This window comes from Pteronotus mesoamericanus, unplaced genomic scaffold, assembly GCF_021234165.1.
Source record: "Pteronotus mesoamericanus isolate MK-2021 breed Mesoamerican mustached bat unplaced genomic scaffold, CSHL_Meso_final contig_42, whole genome shotgun sequence".
Classification (NCBI taxonomy): Eukaryota; Metazoa; Chordata; class Mammalia; order Chiroptera; family Mormoopidae; genus Pteronotus; species Pteronotus mesoamericanus.
This window is the reverse complement of record NW_026555157.1, coordinates 12860954-12882654: the sequence shown is the minus strand read 5'-3', so window position 1 is coordinate 12882654 and position 21701 is coordinate 12860954. Positions and strand designations below refer to the sequence as shown.

Sequence of the window (21701 nt, the reverse complement as noted above, 5' to 3'; positions counted from 1 at the left end):
ATAAACACCAATGTTGATTAAACACAAATAGAAATGATGCTGGTAATTTAAAAGGCCTGATTTCTTGTTTTTCTAAGTTGATTGAATAAATATTGTTAAGTCATTTAAATTCTTAATATCTCAGTTTTCTATATCTGTGATATGAGACTACATACCTTTTTTATTTTATTTTTTAATTACAGTTGACATTCAGTATTATTTTATATTAGTTTCAGGTGTATAGCATAGTTATTAGTGTTATGTTCTTTACAAAGTGATCCCTGCCCCAATATTTCAAGTACCCACCTGACACCATATATAATCGTTACAATATTATTGCCTATATTCCCTATGCTGTACTTTATATATTCCTGTGACTATTTTATAACTACCCATTTGTACGCCTTACTTCCTTCATACCTATTTTATAGCTTAATGAAAATGAAATGATAGTACACAGGAGTTTTGCAAAGGGGAAAGCATAATATAGCTGCAACTGATTATCATTGATAATCTTGAGCTTACTCAATTATCTGATAAAGTAAGGACCAGTTAGGTATATATCACCTGAAAACTCAGGAATTGTGTGAGATTTGAAATCCCTGGTTTTTATTTATATTTAAGCTTTTTTTCTTTGTTAATTTTAGAGAGAGGGGAAGGGAGAGAGGGAGGGAAAGAAACATCTGTGAAAGAAACATCACTCAGTTGCCTTTTATAGGCACCCTGACTGTGGCCCAAACCTGCAAATCTAGGCATGTGCCCTGACTGCGAATCAAACTGGCAACCTTTTGGTTTGCAGAAGGACACCCAACCAACAGAGCTACACCGGCCAGGGCAAACTCCCTGATTTTTCAAAATTATATTTTCTTATCCAAAGACCCTGATGCAGTCTATGGTGGAATTGCTTTTGAACCAGTCTTCCTAGTCTAACAGATGTGCTTCAAGGGTCAACTGGTGTGTTCCCTTGCATAGCCTGAAAAGAAGTATAATTTCAGAGTGAGAAGCAGTGCTTTAAAACACCTATACAATTTTTCATAATGGGAATGTCTGCATGTTGCAATGTTTAGTTACAAGCTGGAGTTTTTATTTTACAGTAGTTTTTACTTTACTTTTACTATTAGGGAAAAGATTGGAAGGAAATAAAAAGATGACAGTTGCTTTTTGTTAGTATGATTGTGGGTAATTTCCTCCTGAAGCTTTTTCAAATTTCTTGCAGTTTGCATAAAGTCAGAATAAAAAATAAGTTGTGTAAAATGCTTTGTGATAGATTTTTCTTCTCAGCCAGCCTAGGTAGGTAGAATGCATGTAATATACAGAGTCGGACAAAAGTAGGTTTACAATTGTTCATGTGGAAAATAATACCATAATTAATAAATAATAATACAAGAATAAACTCCATTTTATATACTCAGCTGTAAACCTACTTTTGCCCCAGCCTATATATGTTGATGTAGAATGGTGCCTCAGCCTTTTTTTCAGCCTTCCAGACATCATTTTGAAATAGGAGATATTACCCTCATACCAATTAATGCTGTGCATACTATTCTTCAGCAGATTTTCTGCTACCAGAGTGATTTTTCTTTTTATTTGGCTCAGAATAAAATTTATCATTGGTCTTAAAACTTATCAGCCTTTCACAGCTCAGATGTATTTTGACCAGTCTCATAGGATTAATCTACTTATTAATTCATTCTATTTATTCTCATCTATTTTATTATTGTGGTGTTTTAGATATGACTTATATTTGGCTAGTTTTGATTTGTAAATTTAATATTAAGTTCATCTTCAAATTCTTTACTGAAAGCATTTTTTCTGTAAAATGTGTATCTTTCAAAAAACTTAAATTGGTGAAACTTAGGCTGATTGCATATTAACTAGTGTAATAAATTTACTTAATAGGAAGTTGAGTGTCTCCTATGAATGAATTTATGTCTTCGGTTTACATTGTGAGTATAGGAATTTGTGTCACTCTAGTAATTTGTGTCACCTCATCTCAGGAGCTCAGCTTACTGATTTGTGTCATGGACACCTTGCCTACTTTTTGGGTTAGAATTATACTTGAATGTGGAGCAAATTTTAAAGTCCATTAAGACTGACTTTTACATTAATAGTTTATGACTATTAATGTAAAATGTTTGTGAAGATAGTGATTTTTGTTTGCTAATTTAATAAGCCTATAAAAAAAGTCAGGTTCTTTTGTAAAAAGATTTCAGTTCCACAATGGTATCTGAAACTAATGTGTGAGGAGAAGATTATATTCTGTTAAGTAAGGCTTTTATTTTCTAGTGATTCAGGGAAATATTTTTGAACAATATTTGTGAATAGTCAGAATTGGAGAGCACATCTCTCTGCAAAGAGCATTTGTAATTATTTCTAGTATTAACATTAAGTTAATTTAGAATTTTCCATTGTCTTTCTTGGTGTGATGAAACGTTAAGATTCTTTATGTAGTTTTGTTCGGAGACAAAAATCAAAGCATCTTATTTCTGCTGTATTTCTGATTAATCTTATACAATGGAGATTAGAAGTATAGCATGTATTTCTGATTAAAACACACATTTTAAAACTTATAAATGAAAAATTAATTGTAAGATTTCAGATTCATGATTTATAGATAGTTTCCTAATGTTATAAACAAAGTGGAAACATTTTTCTTTGGAGATAGTTAATAATTCTGTTTGAACATCTGAGCTTTATTCTAGAAGATCAACACAAAATCTTAAAGTAGTGAAATTGGTATAAATGGAAGTAGCAGTACTAGAATTAAAATGACAAATGAATAAATTAATTTCCAAAAAGCATGATGGGATTTCAGTATGATGAGGAAAAGCTAAATGAACATAAAGGTAGATTTTAAATTTAGGACTATACCTAATAAAACGAACCTGGGATGTGAAAGTTCAGGTGGTAATATTGGGCATTAATTGAATGCTTGCAAATAGATAGTTTTTATTCCCACTTTTTGATTAGTTGGAAGGGTATGAAAAGATGATAAAAAAATTAAGGGGATTAGGAAAAGCTCTATAGAGATAATAATAATTGCTAAATGTGATTGTTGAAGTATGACGTAGACAACTTGGTGGTTTTTCTTGTGTGGCTCATGAATTTGCTTTATTTTAGGACAACGTTATGGTCTAAGCACTTTATTATTAACATATTGTACAGATAACAACGATTGTTACTCAGAACAAAAAACTTAAATGATAATCATTCACAGGTCTACCTCCTGATCTATCAACCTATAAGTTTTGGGTCTCTTTCTATTCCATATTGACACACCTACATAGCCTTTCATGGTTGTAATTTTAATACTGTTGTGTTATGTTCTGTGGACTTAGCATGTAAAAATTAATTTATAAGCTAACATATAAGTATACTTAGAAAATACAGTATGAAAACTTTAAAATGTAAAAATTCCTCATGAAACACTTATTATTTGTTAAGGAGTTACTACATTATTCAGAACTACTATAACTATTTTCTTTACATCATTGGATTAAATTCTTCCAGATAAGGTCTTTGAGAAAGTACAGTAAGTTGTCAATGATGACGTTAGTAGCTTCTGCGACTTTGAGCAAAATGATGTATTAATGAAGCCAATTTTACCATAGGCTAATTGATATAAACAGTGTTAAGTTCCTATGGCATCTCATCAATGTTAAAATGATATTGAATGAAAAGACATTATTCAAGGACCTGCTGTATTTAGTTTAAAATATTAGTTTAGAAATATGTCATGCTAATTGTCTAGATTTGTGGATTCACTCAATATAATCCATGAGGACAGAAAATGCATATAGATACTCAAATAAACTAGTATCTAATTGATGCCAGGGTCCATAAAGCAGATGAGATAATGGGGTGATATTAAAGGCTGCTAACACATCACCTGTTAGGTCAGCTTGCACTCTGAAGAATATGTCGTTGGAAGAAAATTTTAATTAGCTACTGAAATTGTGGGGAAGATCCCAAGGTGCAAGCTCCCTCCACTGCTTTCTAAGGGAGCAGGACCACAGTTAACTTGGAAGGCTTTTGCTGAGTAGGGTGCATGCAAATTTGCAGTCCAAACGGAATTAATTGCCTGGGATCAGAGAGAAGATGCTGGTACTTTCATTCTCTCATTAAGAACTATTGGCATGAAGGAGTATCATCAATTATGAGCTCCCAGAACAGTGTTCCCATATGTCAGTACAGACCAGGGAGATTTAGAGAAGCGTAAAACATTGTCACTGTTTTCAGAGAACCTATAGTTTAGGAAATAATTTCCACGTTGTAATATATATAAAAATAACCAAGAAAGATTGCACAGTACCGTGGGTTTATAAGGGAAGGAGAGCTCACAACACCTAGGAAAGTAGAAGAAGCCATGGTGATAAAGGGGTTTTTAATGGATGAGCTTAAAAGAATTGCTGAATTTCTAGCCCACAGTGAGAGCAGACATTTGAAGAGTAAAGAACACATCTTCAGAACAGCAAGGAGTCAGGAAACCATGGGAGTTTAAATCCTGCCCTGTTGCAATGAGTAGTAAGCCTGTGGCCTTGGCCCACTGCCTCTTCCTTGAGCCCCATGCCCTGCACCCTTGCCCAGTCAATCATTAGGCAAGTGTTGAATATTTGTGGGCTATGGTTCTACACAGTGGGGTACTGCCCTCTTGGAGCTAATTTAATACTACCATAGTGTAGACAGCAGCCTCTTTATCACCAATAGGATAAAATCCAAACTCCTTTGCATGCGCGCACGCGTGTGTGTGTGTGTGTGTGTGTGTGTGTGTGTGTGTGTGTATGGTGGGTACAAGTAGGTTTACAGTTGTTTGTATGGAAAGTAATATAATAATACATGCCTGAACTCTTTGGTATACTCACAGCTGTAAACCTACTTTTGCCCACACCTGTATAATGTTTTTCAGTCTCGCTTCTCTCTTCCTCTCTGACTTACTAATATCATGCCCTCCTATCATGTTAGCACCCCTCATGCTTTATACTTCAGGTGCAAGGCTGAGCTACTTTTTATTCTAACGTATAATTTTGTACTTTTTTTCCTTGTTCCCTATACTGACCTCTTTACATACGTTGTTTTCTCTACTTGGAATGTCCTTATTTTATTTCCATGTCTACTTGGTAAAATGCATTTCTCATTTTTCCATGTATTTTTCCACCCCCCTTCCTGCAACATTCACCACACTGTTGACCATGTCATTGAGTCTTTTTTCCTTTCTGCTTGATCCCCCTACCCCGTAACCCCACCCCAAAGCTGACAGCCACCTGTCTATAAGTCTGTCTTCGTTTTGTTTGTTATTTCAGTTCGTTCGATTAGATTCCACATACGAGTGAAATCATAGGATATTTGTCTTTCTCTGACTGGCTTATTTCACCAAGCATAATGTTCTCCCAGTCCATCCACAGTGGCACAAAGGGTAAAGTTTTCTTTTTTACAGCTGAGTAATACTCCCTCGTATAAATGTCCCATATACGAGGACTCATCAGTGGATATACGAGTTATCCACTGATGGACACTTGGGCTGCTTCCATATCTTGGCAATTGTAAATAACACTGAATGAACATAGAGGTGCTTATGTTCTTTCAAATTAGTGTTTTGAGTTTCTTTGGATACATTCCCAGAAGTTGAATGGCTAAATCAAAGGCGGTTCCTTTTATAATTTTTTGAGGTGTCTCCATACTGCTTTGCACAGTCGCTGTGCCAATCTGCATTCCCACCAACAGTGCAAAAGGGTTTGCCTTTCTCCACATCCTTTCCAGCACTTGTTTGTTGATTTATTGATGACAGCCATTCTGACAGGGGTGAGGTGATATCTCATTGTGGTTTTAATTTGCATTTCTTTGATGATTAGTAGCATTGAGCATCTTTTCATATGTCTGTTGGCCATCTGTATGTCCTCTTTTAAGAAATGTCTATTCATATCCTTTGTCCATTTTTTAATTGGGGTTTTTTTTGGTGTTGAGTTTTATAAGTTCTTTATAAATTTTGGATATTAACCCCTTATCAGATATATTGGTGAAGATGTTCTTCCATTCTGTGATTGTCTGTTTATCTTGTTGATGATTTTCTTTGCTGTGCAAAATCTTTTTAATTTGATGTAGTCCCATTTGTTAATTTTTTCTTTAGTTTTCCTTGTCTGAGAAAATGTATCAGAGAAAATATTGCTATGAGCAATGTCCAACATATTACTACCTATGCTTTCTTCTGATTGTTATGGTTTTTGGTCTAACATTTAAGTCTTTAATCCATTTTTAATTTATTCTTGGGTGTGGTATAAGAAGGTGGTGAAGTTTCATTTTTCTGCACATATCTGTCCAATTTTTCCAACACCATTTATTAAATAAACTATCTTTAGTCCATTGTATGTGCTTGCTTCCCCTGTCAAATATTTATTGACTCTAAAGGTGTGTGTTTATTTCTGGATTCTCTATTCTGTTCCATTGACCTATGTGTCTTTTTTTTTTTTTTTTATGCCAGTACCATGCTGTTTTGATCACTATGGCCTTATAGTATAGATTGATATTAGGCGGTGTGATTCCTCCAACTTTAATCTTCTTTTTCAAGATTGCTGTTGCTATTCGGGGCCTTTTGTGGTCTCATATACACTTGGTATACTCTTAATCATCCTTGTAAGACCCTTCTTGGGTCTCATCCTCTCTGTAAAGAGTTTTCTAACCATCACCAAACACTCATTTCCAGGTAGTACTTTCCACTTATTTCTGTTCATTCATTAACCACACTATTTAAAATGTTTATTTCTGGCAGAGAGTTTTGTTCATTTTCTTACTTTTAATGATTAGTATGATGTCTATCATTCAAAAAATGTGTATTAAGGGCCCATTTCAGGAGTGACTCTGCTGCCCCAAGCACATTTTTTGGTGTTAGTTGCTGGGCACCTGCATGCCTTTCTCACCGTCATCCTTTGTATAATCCCCACATTAGTGTTCAGTCCAAGAGCCTGAGCTTCTCAGTCCCATGGGAATAGAGTTGTTCAGAATCTAATATCTACCCATTGTTTCCCAGCCATGCTCTTTACAGAAGCTAGGCCTCTTTCCCACACCCCCTTGATAAGGAGTCATCCTTTATCTGGAACTCTATACAGCTTAGAAAACATTACCGGGCCCACCAATCATCCGTAAGAACAGTGACAGCCTGTATTAATGCCAGCAAGTTGGGTGTATTCCTTTGTTCTCTCTTTTAAGTTCTTATTTGAAGAGTTGTCTCCACCATTATTAGGAGTCCCCTAGTTTTGGTTCGAGTAGTTGCCTGCCTTCATTTTAGTCACCAGCTGAAATGCCTGGAGAACACTCAGATAGCTTTAAAAATCTGGTGCCAGGGAAATAATGAGAAACAAAGGCTGCAAAGATCAGTGGGAACATTATTTTGGAGGGTTTTTCCATTGTGGGGAGGCTGAGGAGTTTGTACCTGAGGTATTAGGCATGGCCTCAGCCTTGGGTTCCTCCTTCTTCATCTGGTCCATTTGTCCTTCTGCAGGCTTAGTTGTCTCTTGCCAAGCCCTGGTACCTCAGTCTGTCAACTCAGTGATGCTCTCCCTTGGTCCTTGACAGATTCCACACAGGCTCATGTGCCAGTCCCCAATATCTGCTTCCTCAGGTTCTGGATACCTTAAGATTAGTGGAGCAAGTATTGTGTCCATTGTGATTAGATCTGCCACAAATGAGGACTACTAATCAAATCTCAAATGGGAATTGCCCCTCAAAAGCAGTGTTATGACTGGCCCACTTTGTAGAGCTGAACTCCTGCCTTTGTCCTCCTCCATGCACAATATAAATTTGCCTCCTGCCTCACCTTTCCTTCTTCCTCAAACTCTCTCTTCCACTCTGTCCAGTGCACAGTTCGATCAGGAAATATAAGTTGTGTTTTAGTATTACTTAAACTTCTGTGGTGCTTTTTAGTCTATACCTGGAAACATGCTCAAAACACCACTGGTGTTAATACATCTTTCTTTTGAACTGTTTGCTTTTTGGGTACCTTTTATCTCAGCTCTTTTCAGTGACAGACTTTCTAAAAAGTAATCTACACTTGTGCTGTACGTTTCTTCGTGTCTGGCATACTGCAGGTATTTGTTACTGATGATTTTCTTTTTAACCCTTTCAGTCTAGCTTCTACAGTACTGAAACTGGCATTTAAACTTAGTTTTGTTTTGTTTTTTTGTTTCACTTTCCAAAACCTGAGAGCTTTGTCTGTCTTCACTATTTCTTACCTTGGTGGACTTTGAAGTCAGACATGCCTCTGTTTAAATACCAGCCATGGGAACTGGGGGATTCATTTTCCACTCTTGGTGTTACCAAATATACAAGACATCTCTCTTCCTAGAATGTATGAGGGCTGGGACCAAATCTATTTGAGTAGTTGGTAAATTTTGTTCAATGAGTGAATCAGTGTGTGAATGAAAATTTTGTTTCCCTTTTTCCTGTTCTGCGGTGAAAATATCCATCTTCAAATGTTTGCTTTCTCCTGAGATCCAGTGCTTTTCCATCATTCTGTCCCTTATCCCCATCCCTGTTATTATTTAGGGAAGTTCCACCTCTAGTTCAGAGAAAGGGGCCAGACTGTGCAGTAGAGGAATGTGACAGCAAAGCATGGTTGTTCACGTTGAGATATTTTTACCTGGCCTCTAACCCACCTGGACCTTAGTGCTGGTTTTGACCCTTCCTTTTGACCTCCACTTTCTCTCTCCAACTTCTGTTGATATGTTTCAACTATTTCTGATCTCCATGATCTCAGGTCATTTTCAGGCTCATATTTTATCTCTTTCTGTTGTACTCTTGTTTCTAGTTATTCTTTGGATCTTAGAAGCTAACTTTACATGTTTTAAGACAGACATTCTTTTGTATGGGTGGAGGAAAAGTGTTTTAGTTAGGACTCTAGAGGTCGTAGGAAACAGAAGTCTAAATCTGCTTACAGTAGTAGAAGGGAAAAGTATTAGGAGGATTCTAAGGTTACTTGTGGAGTCGTGGGAAGAGCTGAACCAACGTAAGCCAAAGGGAAAGCAGGAGAGCAGCTGCACCTCAGACACCAAGGATTCAGCTTAATTTTTCTCTCTTGATTCAGTCTGGCTTTCAGTGGATACATGGAATCACAACTCTTGGCAGTCTTCAAGGCTGATAGCTTCAACACTGGAGAGATTCTGGGGTTTTCCCTAATGTATAAGGTCCAGAAATTGGAGGGAAGGGTGAGTTGGCCTCACATTGGTTCAGTGTCAGTACACACACTTGAACCCGACAGCTAGCCAAGGGGCATGACATACAGAAAAACTGTTGGAAATGCAGGACAGTTCCCAGGAGGATATTGAGGGTACCAGACAGACAGAGGCATGTATCATCTTCAAGGAGAAAGAGGTTCACATTTATAGAGTCCACTGTATTTTACATAAGTTGTTACCAAACCTCACAAGTACCTTGGGAGATGGGTGGTGAGGATATGGAGGGTTTTATGGTTAAGTGCCCAAGATCTCAAAAGTTGGCATGGCTAGAATTTAAATCCAAGTCTGTCTGTCTCCAGAGCCTTTATATTGTATACTTTCTACTAAATCAATTGCCTATCAGGTGCCTGCCCCTGGTTCATTTGGGTTTATTTTTTTTTTTAAATTCAACAGCATGTGTTAAGAGCCCAGTATGCCCTGTTTCTTTGTATATGCCTGCCTAAGAATTTTATAGCTTGGTATGGCAAACTGACATAAATGTGCATGCATAGTTAAACATATTAAGTACAATAAAGAGATTTTGATACTAGAAATGGGGAGAAAGACCAGGTGTTTCAGCATGTTTTACAAAGGAAGTAACACTGAATTTGCTAGGTGGACAGAAGGAGGAAGCAGAGGAGAATAGCACGTGCAGTAGCCCAGAGGAGAGAACATGGAGCATGCAGGGACAAACTACAGGTACTGCTGGAGCAAAGAGGCTATGGGAAAAGTCAGAAAATGAGACTGGAAGAGGAGTCAGGGGAAGATTATAATAATAGACTTTGTATCCTTGCTGAGAAATTTGACTGTTATTGTATCATCAATGGAGAATAGTGGAAGGATTTTTAAATATGGGACAGGACACAGTTGGTGTTTAAGAAACACGGGCAAGAGTGTGGACAGTGGATTAGCAGAAGGAACAATGTGGAAACAAGGGCCTGCACTTGTTCAGAGGGACTAAATGTAGAGATATTGAGGAGGTAGAAAATGTAAAACATAATGACCAGTTAAATTTGAGAGAGCAAAGTTAACATGCTTTTTTAAAAAAGTTTCTGGAATCCGGTTCTCCCTGCTTTCTATCCACCTCACCATCCCGGATTCCTGTCAGATTAACTGCTATTTATCCTACATACACATACACACACACCCAGAAAGTTCCCATTACTTCCCCATAGTATTTATCATCCATAAAATGACTTGCTATGTCTGTCTTACTATATTGTAAACTATAAGGGCAGGGGCCCTATCTGTCGTTTTTGTTGTTCTTTGTAGTACTTAGTATAGAGCCTGGCATGCGGAAGATGTTCCTTGGATACTTGGGACACGTTGAGTTTGAATGCAGTGGAACTTGTTGGCAGAGGTACTTAATATATAATAGGTGACAAGTTTGAGGATTAGGAGAACGGTTGGCAGCTTTGGAGCTTTCTCCATTTCAGTGGTAACTGAAATCATATGGGTAGATGAAATTGCTCAGGTAGAATACAGAGTGGGAAAACAGCTCTGAAGAACAGCAGCATTAGCAGTAAGAAGCCAAGTCAACTAAGATGCCAGAGAAGCTGCAATTAGAGAGTTGAAGAGCTAAGGCAGGAAAGGAGAGTTATAAGAACGAGGGAGGGAAGATATTATGGAAGAAAGAAACACCGGAGGACAGGAAGGCCTAGCAAGGTGGGAAATGATAAGGATACAAAAGTATCCATTGTATTTAGCAGCTCAGAAACTGACTGCTTTAGTTAATAGAGTAAACGTTGAGGACCGCTGAATAAGAGACTACTGAGTGGCTTTGGGTACTCAACTGAGATTGGAATCCATCACTCTAATGACACATATTTCCTAGATTTTTAAATTTTTTTTCCAGCAGTGCTCAGCTTCTTGGCAAAGAGAGATTATTTGATTGTGGGGAAGAGGGAGGTGTTGGCAGGATACTCAAGGGGAACACAGTAGCTAGCAAGTGAACATACCAGAAGAGTGTAGTTAATCCAGTGGACATGAGGTCTGGGCTGGGTAGAGAAAGAAATGAGGCCAAGACACAATAGATGGGGAGAAAAGAGAGATGTCAGGTTCACAGAAAGTATGCAGTGGCTGTAAGGAAGCTAAAAGGTCAGGAGACTGACCAGCAGGGTAAGACATTAAAGTTCTCGAGATTTCGGAGGTGGGAGCTGTCAAAAATGGTAAAACCAAAGTCCAGATTGTGGTCCTGAGAGTAACTGAACTGGAGTTGAAGTTATAGGGTAGAAGATTAGTGAGAATTATTGTCTAATGGATTCATACTTTTCACAAGACACACTTGAGGCTTTAAAGCTGCTATGAATTTTCTAAACTAATGGGCCATTATTCTTTTACCTCCGTTAGGTTGTGGTCAAGTGCACTGGATCTACCTATGATGGGCAAAGCCTTTCTGCTCTTTTAGGGTGGTAATCGTACCCTTAAACATTTATTGAGCACTTTCTTATGGGTTAGGCTCTCCATATTAGATCTTTTCAGAGTATATATCATATGATTCTTACCCAATCTGGTTTGAGTTGTTATTGTCCCCATTTTATGAAACTGAGGTTTAGCAACAATAAATTACCTTCTCAAGGTTATAGGATATTTAAGTTAATTATATAAACCAGAACTCATTTGCTTCACGTTATATTCTAACCAGAATATGTGCTTGGTGGGGGTTGAAGAGGATTTACACATCTCACATTCTTTTACATTACCCAGTTTTGTAAATTATCACACATGCAGAGATGAAGTTGGGCTTTAAAAAGAATGAAGCTGGGAACTACTCTTTTTTCCTAAAAAATATCCTCAGTGACCCTCTTTAGGCTCCCAATGTATATCCATCCTATGCAGTATTGGATGACCTGGATGATAAGGATAAATTCCTAGAAACATACAGTCTTCCAAAACTAAATCAGAAAGAATCAGAGAATCTGAACAGACAGATTATACCTGGTGAAATTGAAGCAATAATAATAACACCCCTAACAAAAAAAGCCTTGGCCTGGATGGCTTCACAGGTGAATTTTACCAAACATCCTGAGAAGAACTAACACATCTCCTTCTCAAACTATTTCATAAGATTCAAAAGGAGGAAGCCTCCCAAAATCATTTTACGAGGCCAGCATTATCCTAATTCTAAAACCAGATCAAGACACTACAAAGAAAGGAAAATACAGGCCAATAACCCTGATGAACATAGATGCTAAAATCCTCAAGAAAACATTAGCAATCTGAACACAGGAATGCAACAAAAAAAGATCATAAACCATAACCAAGTGGAATTTATTCTGGGAATGCATGGTTGGTACAACATTCCCAAATCAACATTCCCAAATCAATAAATGTGATATACCACATAAACAAAATAAAGGATAGATGCAGAAAAAAGCTTTTGATAAATACAGCATATTATAAAAACTCTCAGCAAAGTGGGAGTAGCAGGGACCATACGTAAACATAATAAAGGTCATATATGATAGACCCACTGCCAGCATCATACTCAACAGGCAAAAATTACACATGTTCCCCTTAAGATTGAGAAAAAGACAGGGATATCCACTTTCATCTCTCTTATTCAACATAGTACTGGAAGTCCTAGCCACAGCAATCAGACAAGAAGAAGGAATAAAAGGAATCCAAATTGGAGAGGAAGAAGTAACTTTATTTGCAGATGACATGATACTGTACATGGAGAACCCCAAAGATTCCACCAAGAAACTACTAGAACTGATACCTAATTCAGCAAAGAAGCAGGATACAAAATTAATATCCAGAAATCAGTTGCATTCTTCTATGCTAATAACAAACTAACAGAAAGGGAAATTATGAAAACAATCCCATTTACAATTGCTACAGAAAGAATAAAATACCTGGGAATAAACCTAACCAAGGATGTAAAAGACCTGTACTCAAAAAATTATAAGACACTGAAGAAAGAAATAGAAGAACATACATATAAATGGAAGTACATACCATGTTCATAGATAGGAAGAATTAACATCGTTAAAACGTCCATACCACCCAAAGCAGTCTACAGGTTCAGTGCAATTCCTATCAAGATTCTAATGATGTATTCATTACATCATTAGATCTAATGATGTATTCATTACATCATTAGATCTAATGATGAAGATTCACAGAACTAGGGCAAAGATTTCAAAAATTTATATGGAACCACAGAAAGCCCCACATAGCAACAGTGATCCTGAGAAAGAAGGATAAAGTTGATGGAATCACCACTGTACTATAAGGCCATAGTAATCAAAACAGCCTGGTACTGGTACAAAAACAAACACATAGATCAATGGGACAGAAAAGAGAGCGCTGAAATAAACCCACACCTTTATAGCCAATTAATATTTGACAGAGGAAGCAAGCACATACAATGAGTTAAAGATAGTCTATTCAATAAATGGTGTTGGGAAAATTAGATACGTGCAGAAAAATGAAACTAGACCACCTTCTTACGCCACACACAAGAATACATTCAAAGTGGATTAAAGACTCACATGTTAGACCTGAAACCATAAAAATCATAGAAGAAAATATAAACAGCAAAATCTTGGATGTAGCTCCTAGCAACATTTTACTAGATTTATTTCCTCAGACAAGGGAAGCAAAAGAAAAAATTAACAAATGGGGCTACATCAAACTAAAAGGTTTTTGCACAGCAAAGGAAATCAGCAAAATAAAAGACAACCCACAGAGTGGGAGGACATATTCGCCAATACATCTTGTAAAGGGATTAATATTCAAAATTATAAAAATCATAAAATTCAACACAGAAAAAACAAACAACCCAATTAAAAAATGGGCATAGGACCTGAATAGACACTTCTCCAAAGAGGACATACAGATGGTCAATAGACATGAAAAGATGCTCACACAGAAATGCAAATTAAAACCACAATGAGATATTGTAGCCCTAACCTCACACCTGTCAGAATGGCTGTTATCAATAAATCAACAAACAAGTGCTGGAAAGGATGTGGAGAAAGGCAAACCCTTTTGCACTGTTGGTGGGAATGCAGCTTGGTGCTGCCACTATCGAAAGCAGTATGGAGATTCCTCAAAAAATTAAATATGGATCTGCCTTTTGACCCAGTGATCCCACTTCTGGGAATATATCTGAAGGAACCCAAAACACTAATCTGAAAGAACGTAAGCACCCCTGTTTTCATTCAGTGTTATTTACAATTGCCAAGATATGGAAGCAGCTAAATGTTCCTTAGGAGATGAGTGTATAAAACAACTATGGGACATTTAAACAATAGAATACTACTTGGCTGTGAAAGAGAAGAAGGAGAAGAAGAGGAGGGAGAGAGGAGGGGAGAATAAGAAAAGTTTTACCCTTTGCAACACTATTGATAGGATTTGGTGAAAATTATGCTAAGTGAAATTAAACAACCAGTCAGAGAAAGACAAGTACCATATGATTTCACTCACATGTGGAATCTACTGAACAAACTAAACTAACAAGGAAAATGGAGACAGGCTCATAGATGGAGAACAGGATGACAATTAGTGAGAGTATTTGAGGGGGTGGAAGGATTGAGAAAACAGGAAAAAGGACTCGTGGACGTGGACAACAGTGTGGGGATTGCTGGGGCATGGAGGGTATAAAGGGACTAAATGGTAATGGGAAAAAATATAATAAAGATTAAACTTAAAGTAAAAATATTGAATAAAATTATAGTGCCTTGAATTGTCTGTTTAAGATTTCTAGCATTAGTAATACTTTTGCTGTATAAATTCATAGTGCTGAATAATACATTAAAAATATTTATTGTAGCCCTGGCTGGTGTGGCTTAGTTGGTTGGGTGTTGCCTGGCAAACCAAAAGGCCAGAGATTTCATTCCTGGTCAGGGCACATGCCTGGGTTGCAGATTCAGTCCTCGGTAGGGGCTCGTGGGAGAGGCAGCCAACTGATGTTTATCACATCAATGTTTCTTTCCCTCTCTAAACTTAGTGAGCATGTCCTTGGGTGGCAATAAGAGTAAAAAAAAAAAAAAAAAAAAAAAAAAGCTTCATTGTAGCCAAATAAAATAGGATGTAATAGTTAGGACTCGGAAGTTATTCTTTTAAATACTTTCGTACACTCTTAATTGTCTATTTTTCCAGTTGAGTATAAGATCTCACAAATGTATTATAAGATATGACAGAGGTGACACTTATTTAGAGGAAGTGGTCAGATGCACCAGTTCACAGTGATAAAGAAATCCTTGAAATTTCACAGAAAAAGTATAAACCTTTCATAGCTTATAATGACTGTGCTGAAAAGTTATGTTGCTCTACAGTTTTGACATATATGTGCAAGCTTTCTGCATTTGTGTTTCCTGTTAAATAAAATTTTTAAGAACGTGGTGGACCATGTTCATAGTAATATAATTCAACAGGTAGGAATTTTATTATTTATGAGTAATAGTGTGATTAATAAATGGGGTGGCTGGAGAGTCTTACGAAATCAGCATCACAAGCACATACTTATAAAAAAAAACCCCAAACCAGTTGACTCGAAGTTTAGAGCAGCCTAAAATAAGCCATGTGTTCTTCATTGTATTAATTCATTGTTATTTAAATATGTTCAGTGTTCCTTTTATTTTCTCTGGGGATAAGAAGTAAAAAAAATGACTCAGTTTTTTTTCCTGGAACAGTATCAAAATTTGTATCTGGCTTAACACATCTGACCTTGCACTCCTCAGAGGAAGTGAACACATGTTCTGTGAGTAATCCCCTAGATAAACCTGCAGCCAAGCAAAGGAACAGTAAGATCAAATTCCAGTGCTTTTTGGCCACTGAAATAAAATTTAGAAATTACGTTATCATGCTTCTATACTTTGTAGTCAGTTACAGTCTGGCGGAGTCCATCCGGGGAGAAGTTGAGAGTGGAGGTGGTGGTGAAGGACATGGGGAAAGAGTGGTGATGTTGGAATTGTCAGTGGGAGTGTATGGATTGCTTCTGTGATATCCATTTTGAAAGTTGTGTTTCCAGTAGTAGTTACGCTCTTTTTGTCAATTTTGCCATGTGAAAATGAGTAATAGTAGGTGATACAGACTGGCCTTGGATCATTTTTTTTCCAGTGTACAAAGCTAAGCAGAAAATTTAGGGACTCTTACTCATGACCCTGTTAGTAACACTTTCCCTTTAATGTTAAGAGCACCTGAACTAGGAAAAATAAAAAATCATTTGAGGGCTGTACACTAATAAAAAGGAATATTTTCTTTAATTCAAAGAAAAAATAAAGGATTCCATTTACTTGTTTTAAAAATTGGGAAGTGGCAACATAAAACTCTTTAGTATAACTGCTGACCTTCGAGGGGAAACTATTCCCTGGGTTGTACCCATGGCAAATAGAATAGCATTACCCTTGGGTCAGATGAAACCCAGCCAAGAACTAACCCGGATCTTCTCTCTGAGATAGCCTAGCCATGGCTCTCTCACTTGCTGCTTCTTGACCTTGGCACTGTTGACATTAGGATGGTTCGGTCTGTTATGGGGGTGGGGGACAGGGGTGGACGGCGGGGAGCTGCCCTTTGCATTGCAAGATGTTTTAGCAACATCCCTGGCCTCTACCCACTAGATGCCAGTAGCAACCTACCCCCTCTAATTGTGACAACCAAAAATGTCTTCAGACATTCCAAATGGAAGGTAAAAATCAGGCCTGTGGGGTCCTTCCTCTACTCCAGTTAAGAACCATTGCTCTAAATACTGGGGGGGCGGGGTGGGGGGAGGTGGCAAAAGTAGGTGAACAATTGTATGTGAAACAGTTATTCTTGCATTATTTATCAAGTGTATTATTTTCCATGTGAACAACCATAAGCCTAGTTTTGTCCCACCCTGTATATTAGATGATTTGTTGATAAAGAATATTTTCCAGATTTTGGTTTTACTTTAAACTAATTTGTCATATTCTAAGTATTTCGGTGTAGAATAGGCCTTACTGTTAAGAACTGTAAAAATGAACTGGGAGCACATTTTCTAATAGGGGACTAAAAGTGAGGACAAGATCTTTCTTTGATTTGGGAACTCAACACCATGACCTCTGGGTGCCTAGTACAGTGTTTTTCAGACTGTACTAGGTAGGGACCCTTTAGTGAGTCAGGAATAGTCAAGACGTTATACATACTAGAGTGTGTAGGATCGCAATGTAAAGTAACAGAGAAAAGCATTTGAAAACTGACCTAGTGAATATGTGTAAGCCCAATGTTCCATTTTGAACTGGAATATTCTTAACATATACCTCATGGCAGTAGGTGTTAGGCTGGGGCAGCTAAGCTATTTAACTAGTCAGGATAAACTTCTGAAATAGTCTTCGAAATATGAAACATTCAGACTTGTTCAGTGCAGTAGATTTGAGGCTTTCTTTTAACTTCGGTTTTTGGTGAGTATCATATTGTTTGGGAGAGGAGAAAGCTCTGAACTCCATCACATATTTTGAAACATTCTTGGCACACTACTTGGGGACTGTTCATGCCCTCCCCCTACACAAAATACTGTTAAAAAGACAGCTTCAATTTAATTGTTTTCTTCAGCAGCATGCACACTTAAGTCTTGTTTTTCATCAGTTAGTATTTATTGTGTTACTTTGTGTAGAAATTATGCTTTATGGAGGAAAGGCAAGAAATGTTTTGTATATTTATTGAGACTCAAATATAATATGAACATGAAGACATCTAAAAAATTACTACTAACTTTCTGCTTATACTTTCTATGATAATCATTTTAAAATCAAAACCTTAAGTAACAGCCTGTGGGGAATATATTAAATGTGACAACCCACCACATTTAGATGAAGTCAAGAATTCAGCTGTTAATAGGAAATTCTTGAAATCCATCAGCACTTCCTATCACTTAAAAAGTTGCCTTAGTTTCTATTTACTAAAGAAAATGCATTTATATTTTGAGTTATTTCATTTATTCAATGGCTACTTTTCAATGATTGAAACACTTACAGAAAGCATGTTTTTATCTTCTCAATGGTAAGAGAACACTTTAGACTAGTTTTATAATGTTAGAAACTCTCTCTTGGCATAGCTGTTTTTTCCTCTGGGGAAAAAAATCTTAATGATTGTTTAAAAGTTATTTATATTGCAGTTCATTTATTGTCACAGTGAAGGTTGTATATCCCTATGTTCTCAATTTAGATGATACCCAACGGAGATATTCGAGGTATTTTCATGACAGTTTCAGGTGAAATTTATGGGGGGGGGGTTTCCTCTGAATTGCATCACATTCTAAGTTTTATATTTGCAAAATATCAGTGGGTATGTCAACAAAACTCGTGTTTATTTTATGGCACCCTTACATATTATCGTATTACTGAGCTGCTATGCCTACTAAGTCTTATGTGTGGGATGAAAGCAGGTGTAGAGATAGGTAAAGTTTCACGTTGATCAAAAAGCTGTTTTATATGACAGAGGTATGTTTAGGAAGCCAGATTGCTAGTACTAACTGACTTTTAAAAGTAGACTAAGTAACAGTACTCACATGGATCTGAGAATTAAAATTTTTTATAAAACAAAGGATTTGAATCATTGTCATTAGAATCTAGGTATATTTGTTTCTTCAGTAAAGTTACTTTTGAGACAAGTTTGAACTTCTTTTTTTCCCTAGGTTAATAACATTTATTTTGCAAGTACTACTTGCTAGATGCTAGGTTAAGTTCTTACTTACAGGCCTTTAAAGCTTTCATCTGTTTTAGTAAATGATATCAGCACTACATCATTCTTAGAAATAATTCAAGATAATCGAAAATTCTATTACAGCCATCTGTATCCATATTAAGGTTAAAACCTAGTGGTGTCATTTTCAATACTGTTTTTCATATAAGTACTGAACTGTTCCAAACAATGATTATCAATAGTTCTTTTGAAGGGGAAAATATTATCATTTTAAAAGAATGTATTAATTAGAATGTATTAGAAAGAATTTATTTAAGTCCTGTCATCAAGGAATGCTAAACTGTACAATTGGAGTGGCAGCTGAAACCTCTTAATTAACATTATATGCCTCCTGCTCAGTAAAATAACAAATTTTATAATAAAGGGAAGGATGCACATTTCTTTATTTTTACAAACAATACATTATCTGAGTCTTCATATCTAGTGTTGAAAAAATTTCTAGAGCAAATAATGCTGCTACAAACATGAAGGTCATTTTTCCTCATCTTTAATAAGCATTTAACTTAATTTTTTCTTATTTTGTAGGGAAACAATGAGGCTTTGGAGAAGGATTACTAAAAAGTCAAATTTCAGTAGAATGTAAAATTAAACTACAGTAACTATTGCTTTAATGCTTCCAAGGAGTGTCTTATAGTGTGTAATATGGTCAGTAATTGCATAATCTTTAGTATATATTAAGTGCTTTTAGAATCATTCACGTCATAGATTTTAGAAGGGCTTTGTGATATTTGTAAATAAATAGATGAAGCTAATCACATACTTTCATTTTTATAGTTTACATTTACTTTAAAATTTACTATTGATACTCTTAAAGATTGGGCTTATGACTTGTGTATATGTATTTTGCCAAATTATGTGTACTTTTATTCTAATTCAGATTGGAAGGTTCTTTGAACTCATAAATCATAAAGATAACCATTGATTATTTTGACCTAACCTGGCATCTCTTGGCTCCTGTGCATAGATATACTAAGAACTATGTCATCTGCTTTTATCTTGTGTAAGGAGTATTAGTGGTATAAAATATCTAATATCATGCATATTTTAAAATCTTCACAAAAATCCTAGTTATATAGAGTATAAGTTAAAGATGTAAGAATAATTTATTGTTCTTTTAACTTTTTTTAAAGGTGACGGATGTGGACATACTGTACTAGGCCCTGAAAGCGGAACGCTTACATCCATAAACTATCCACAGACCTATCCCAACAGCACCGTTTGTGAATGGGAGATTCGTGTAAAGATGGGAGAGAGAGTTCGCATCAAATTTGGTGACTTTGACATAGAAGATTCTGATTCTTGTCATCTGAACTACTTGAGAATTTATAATGGAATTGGAGTTAGCAGGACTGAAATAGGTAGGAAATTTTCTTGTAAATGTACATATAATACATTATTGCCCCAAGTTTTAAAACTGAAGCAATTTTGATACTTAACATTGAATAACTATGCTGTATGGATATGTGGGAAATTATTGAAAGCCTGTGTGAAATCTCAAATCTGAATCTTTTAGGAAGATTCTTCTCTCTTCATTTATTTTTCTTATAAGCCTGTGTTCATACCTTTGCAACAAAATACCACTTAATATATTTCTAAGGAAAAAGTTACCTCACTTTTTTTGTTTTTCTTTGATCATTTTATTTGCAGTTAAAGAATATAAGTATAATTCATGCTTAGGAGACAATATATCATGGTCATTTAAGGGCATGGGCTTTTGATCCAAACTTCTTGGTATTTAACCCTAATTCTGCTGTTAGCTTGCTCTGTGACCCTGGGCAAGTTACATGACCTGTCTCTTTCCTCACTTGTAAAATAGGAAATGAACTCATACATGTAAAGTGCTTAGAACAGTATACAACATACAATACAACACAATACATGTTTAGTAAATATTAGCTGTTACTGGTTTTACCCTTAGCTAGGAGCAGTAGTTCTCAATTACGGTGATGTATTAGAGTCACCTGGAAAGACTTTTAAATAATACTGCCACATATACCTGATCCTCACCTTAGACCAGTTGAATTAGAATTGTTTGGGTGGGACCCATGCCTCAATATTTTAAAAGGATCCCAGGATCATCTACTTTGTAGTCAAATAAGGAACCTTTGGCTTAGAGAGCAGCACATTTCTCTTAAGCAAGAAAGGCGGAGAATTTTGTTTGGCTGTTTTGGTGAACTCTTGAATTCTTTGAGTTTATTTAGAAACATTTATTGGCCCAAGTGTGTAAAGTGTCTTTTTAGAACAATAGTTGGAACACAGTATCTTATTCTTTTAATCATCTTGTTCATCCTTTGGCTTCCTCTATATCTATAGTCAAATCCTTTATCTCTTCTCTACTTTTTGGCCTCTTACCTACCAGAGGTACAATTCCTGCCCTGCTTCCATGACTGTTAATTGATAACCTCTGCTGTCTCTAAGTCAACTCTTGATTAACCTGGTAGCTTAATTACCACATGCACATTGCCATGATTATGTGGTATCAGATAAGCTTTTAGGAACTCATACCTGAGGATCTAGAAACACGATTACTGTAACTCTAATAGAAGACAAGTGGGTATCAAATGTATCCTAAGGCGATGCGGTAGAGAATAAACAGTAGCACAGGAGCAGTCTTACAACAACAATGAAAAAAGGTGAACCACAATGTGATCGAACACATAGCAGTTTACAGGAAATAAAGAACCTACAGAAACACATTGTATCAACTCTGAAGACTATATCGGCATACCTCGTTTTATTACCCCTCACAGATGTTGCATTTTTTTTCTTTTACAAACAAAAGGCAAGAATCTCTACTAACAAGTTTATGACTCACTCTAGCGCCGTTCTTGTTTATTGCAGTCCTCCATT

General features: G+C 36.3%; 1 protein-coding gene across 1 annotated transcript in view; it reads left to right on the top strand.

The window, feature by feature from the left end:
• DCBLD2 (discoidin, CUB and LCCL domain containing 2) overlaps positions 1 to 21701 on the top strand; it is a 98360-nt gene that overhangs the window by 2477 nt on the left and 74182 nt on the right. The window contains exon 2 of the mRNA XM_054577352.1: positions 19982 to 20209. Coding sequence (XP_054433327.1) covers positions 19982 to 20209 — 228 coding nt within the window. The remainder of the gene's footprint in view (positions 1 to 19981; positions 20210 to 21701) is intronic.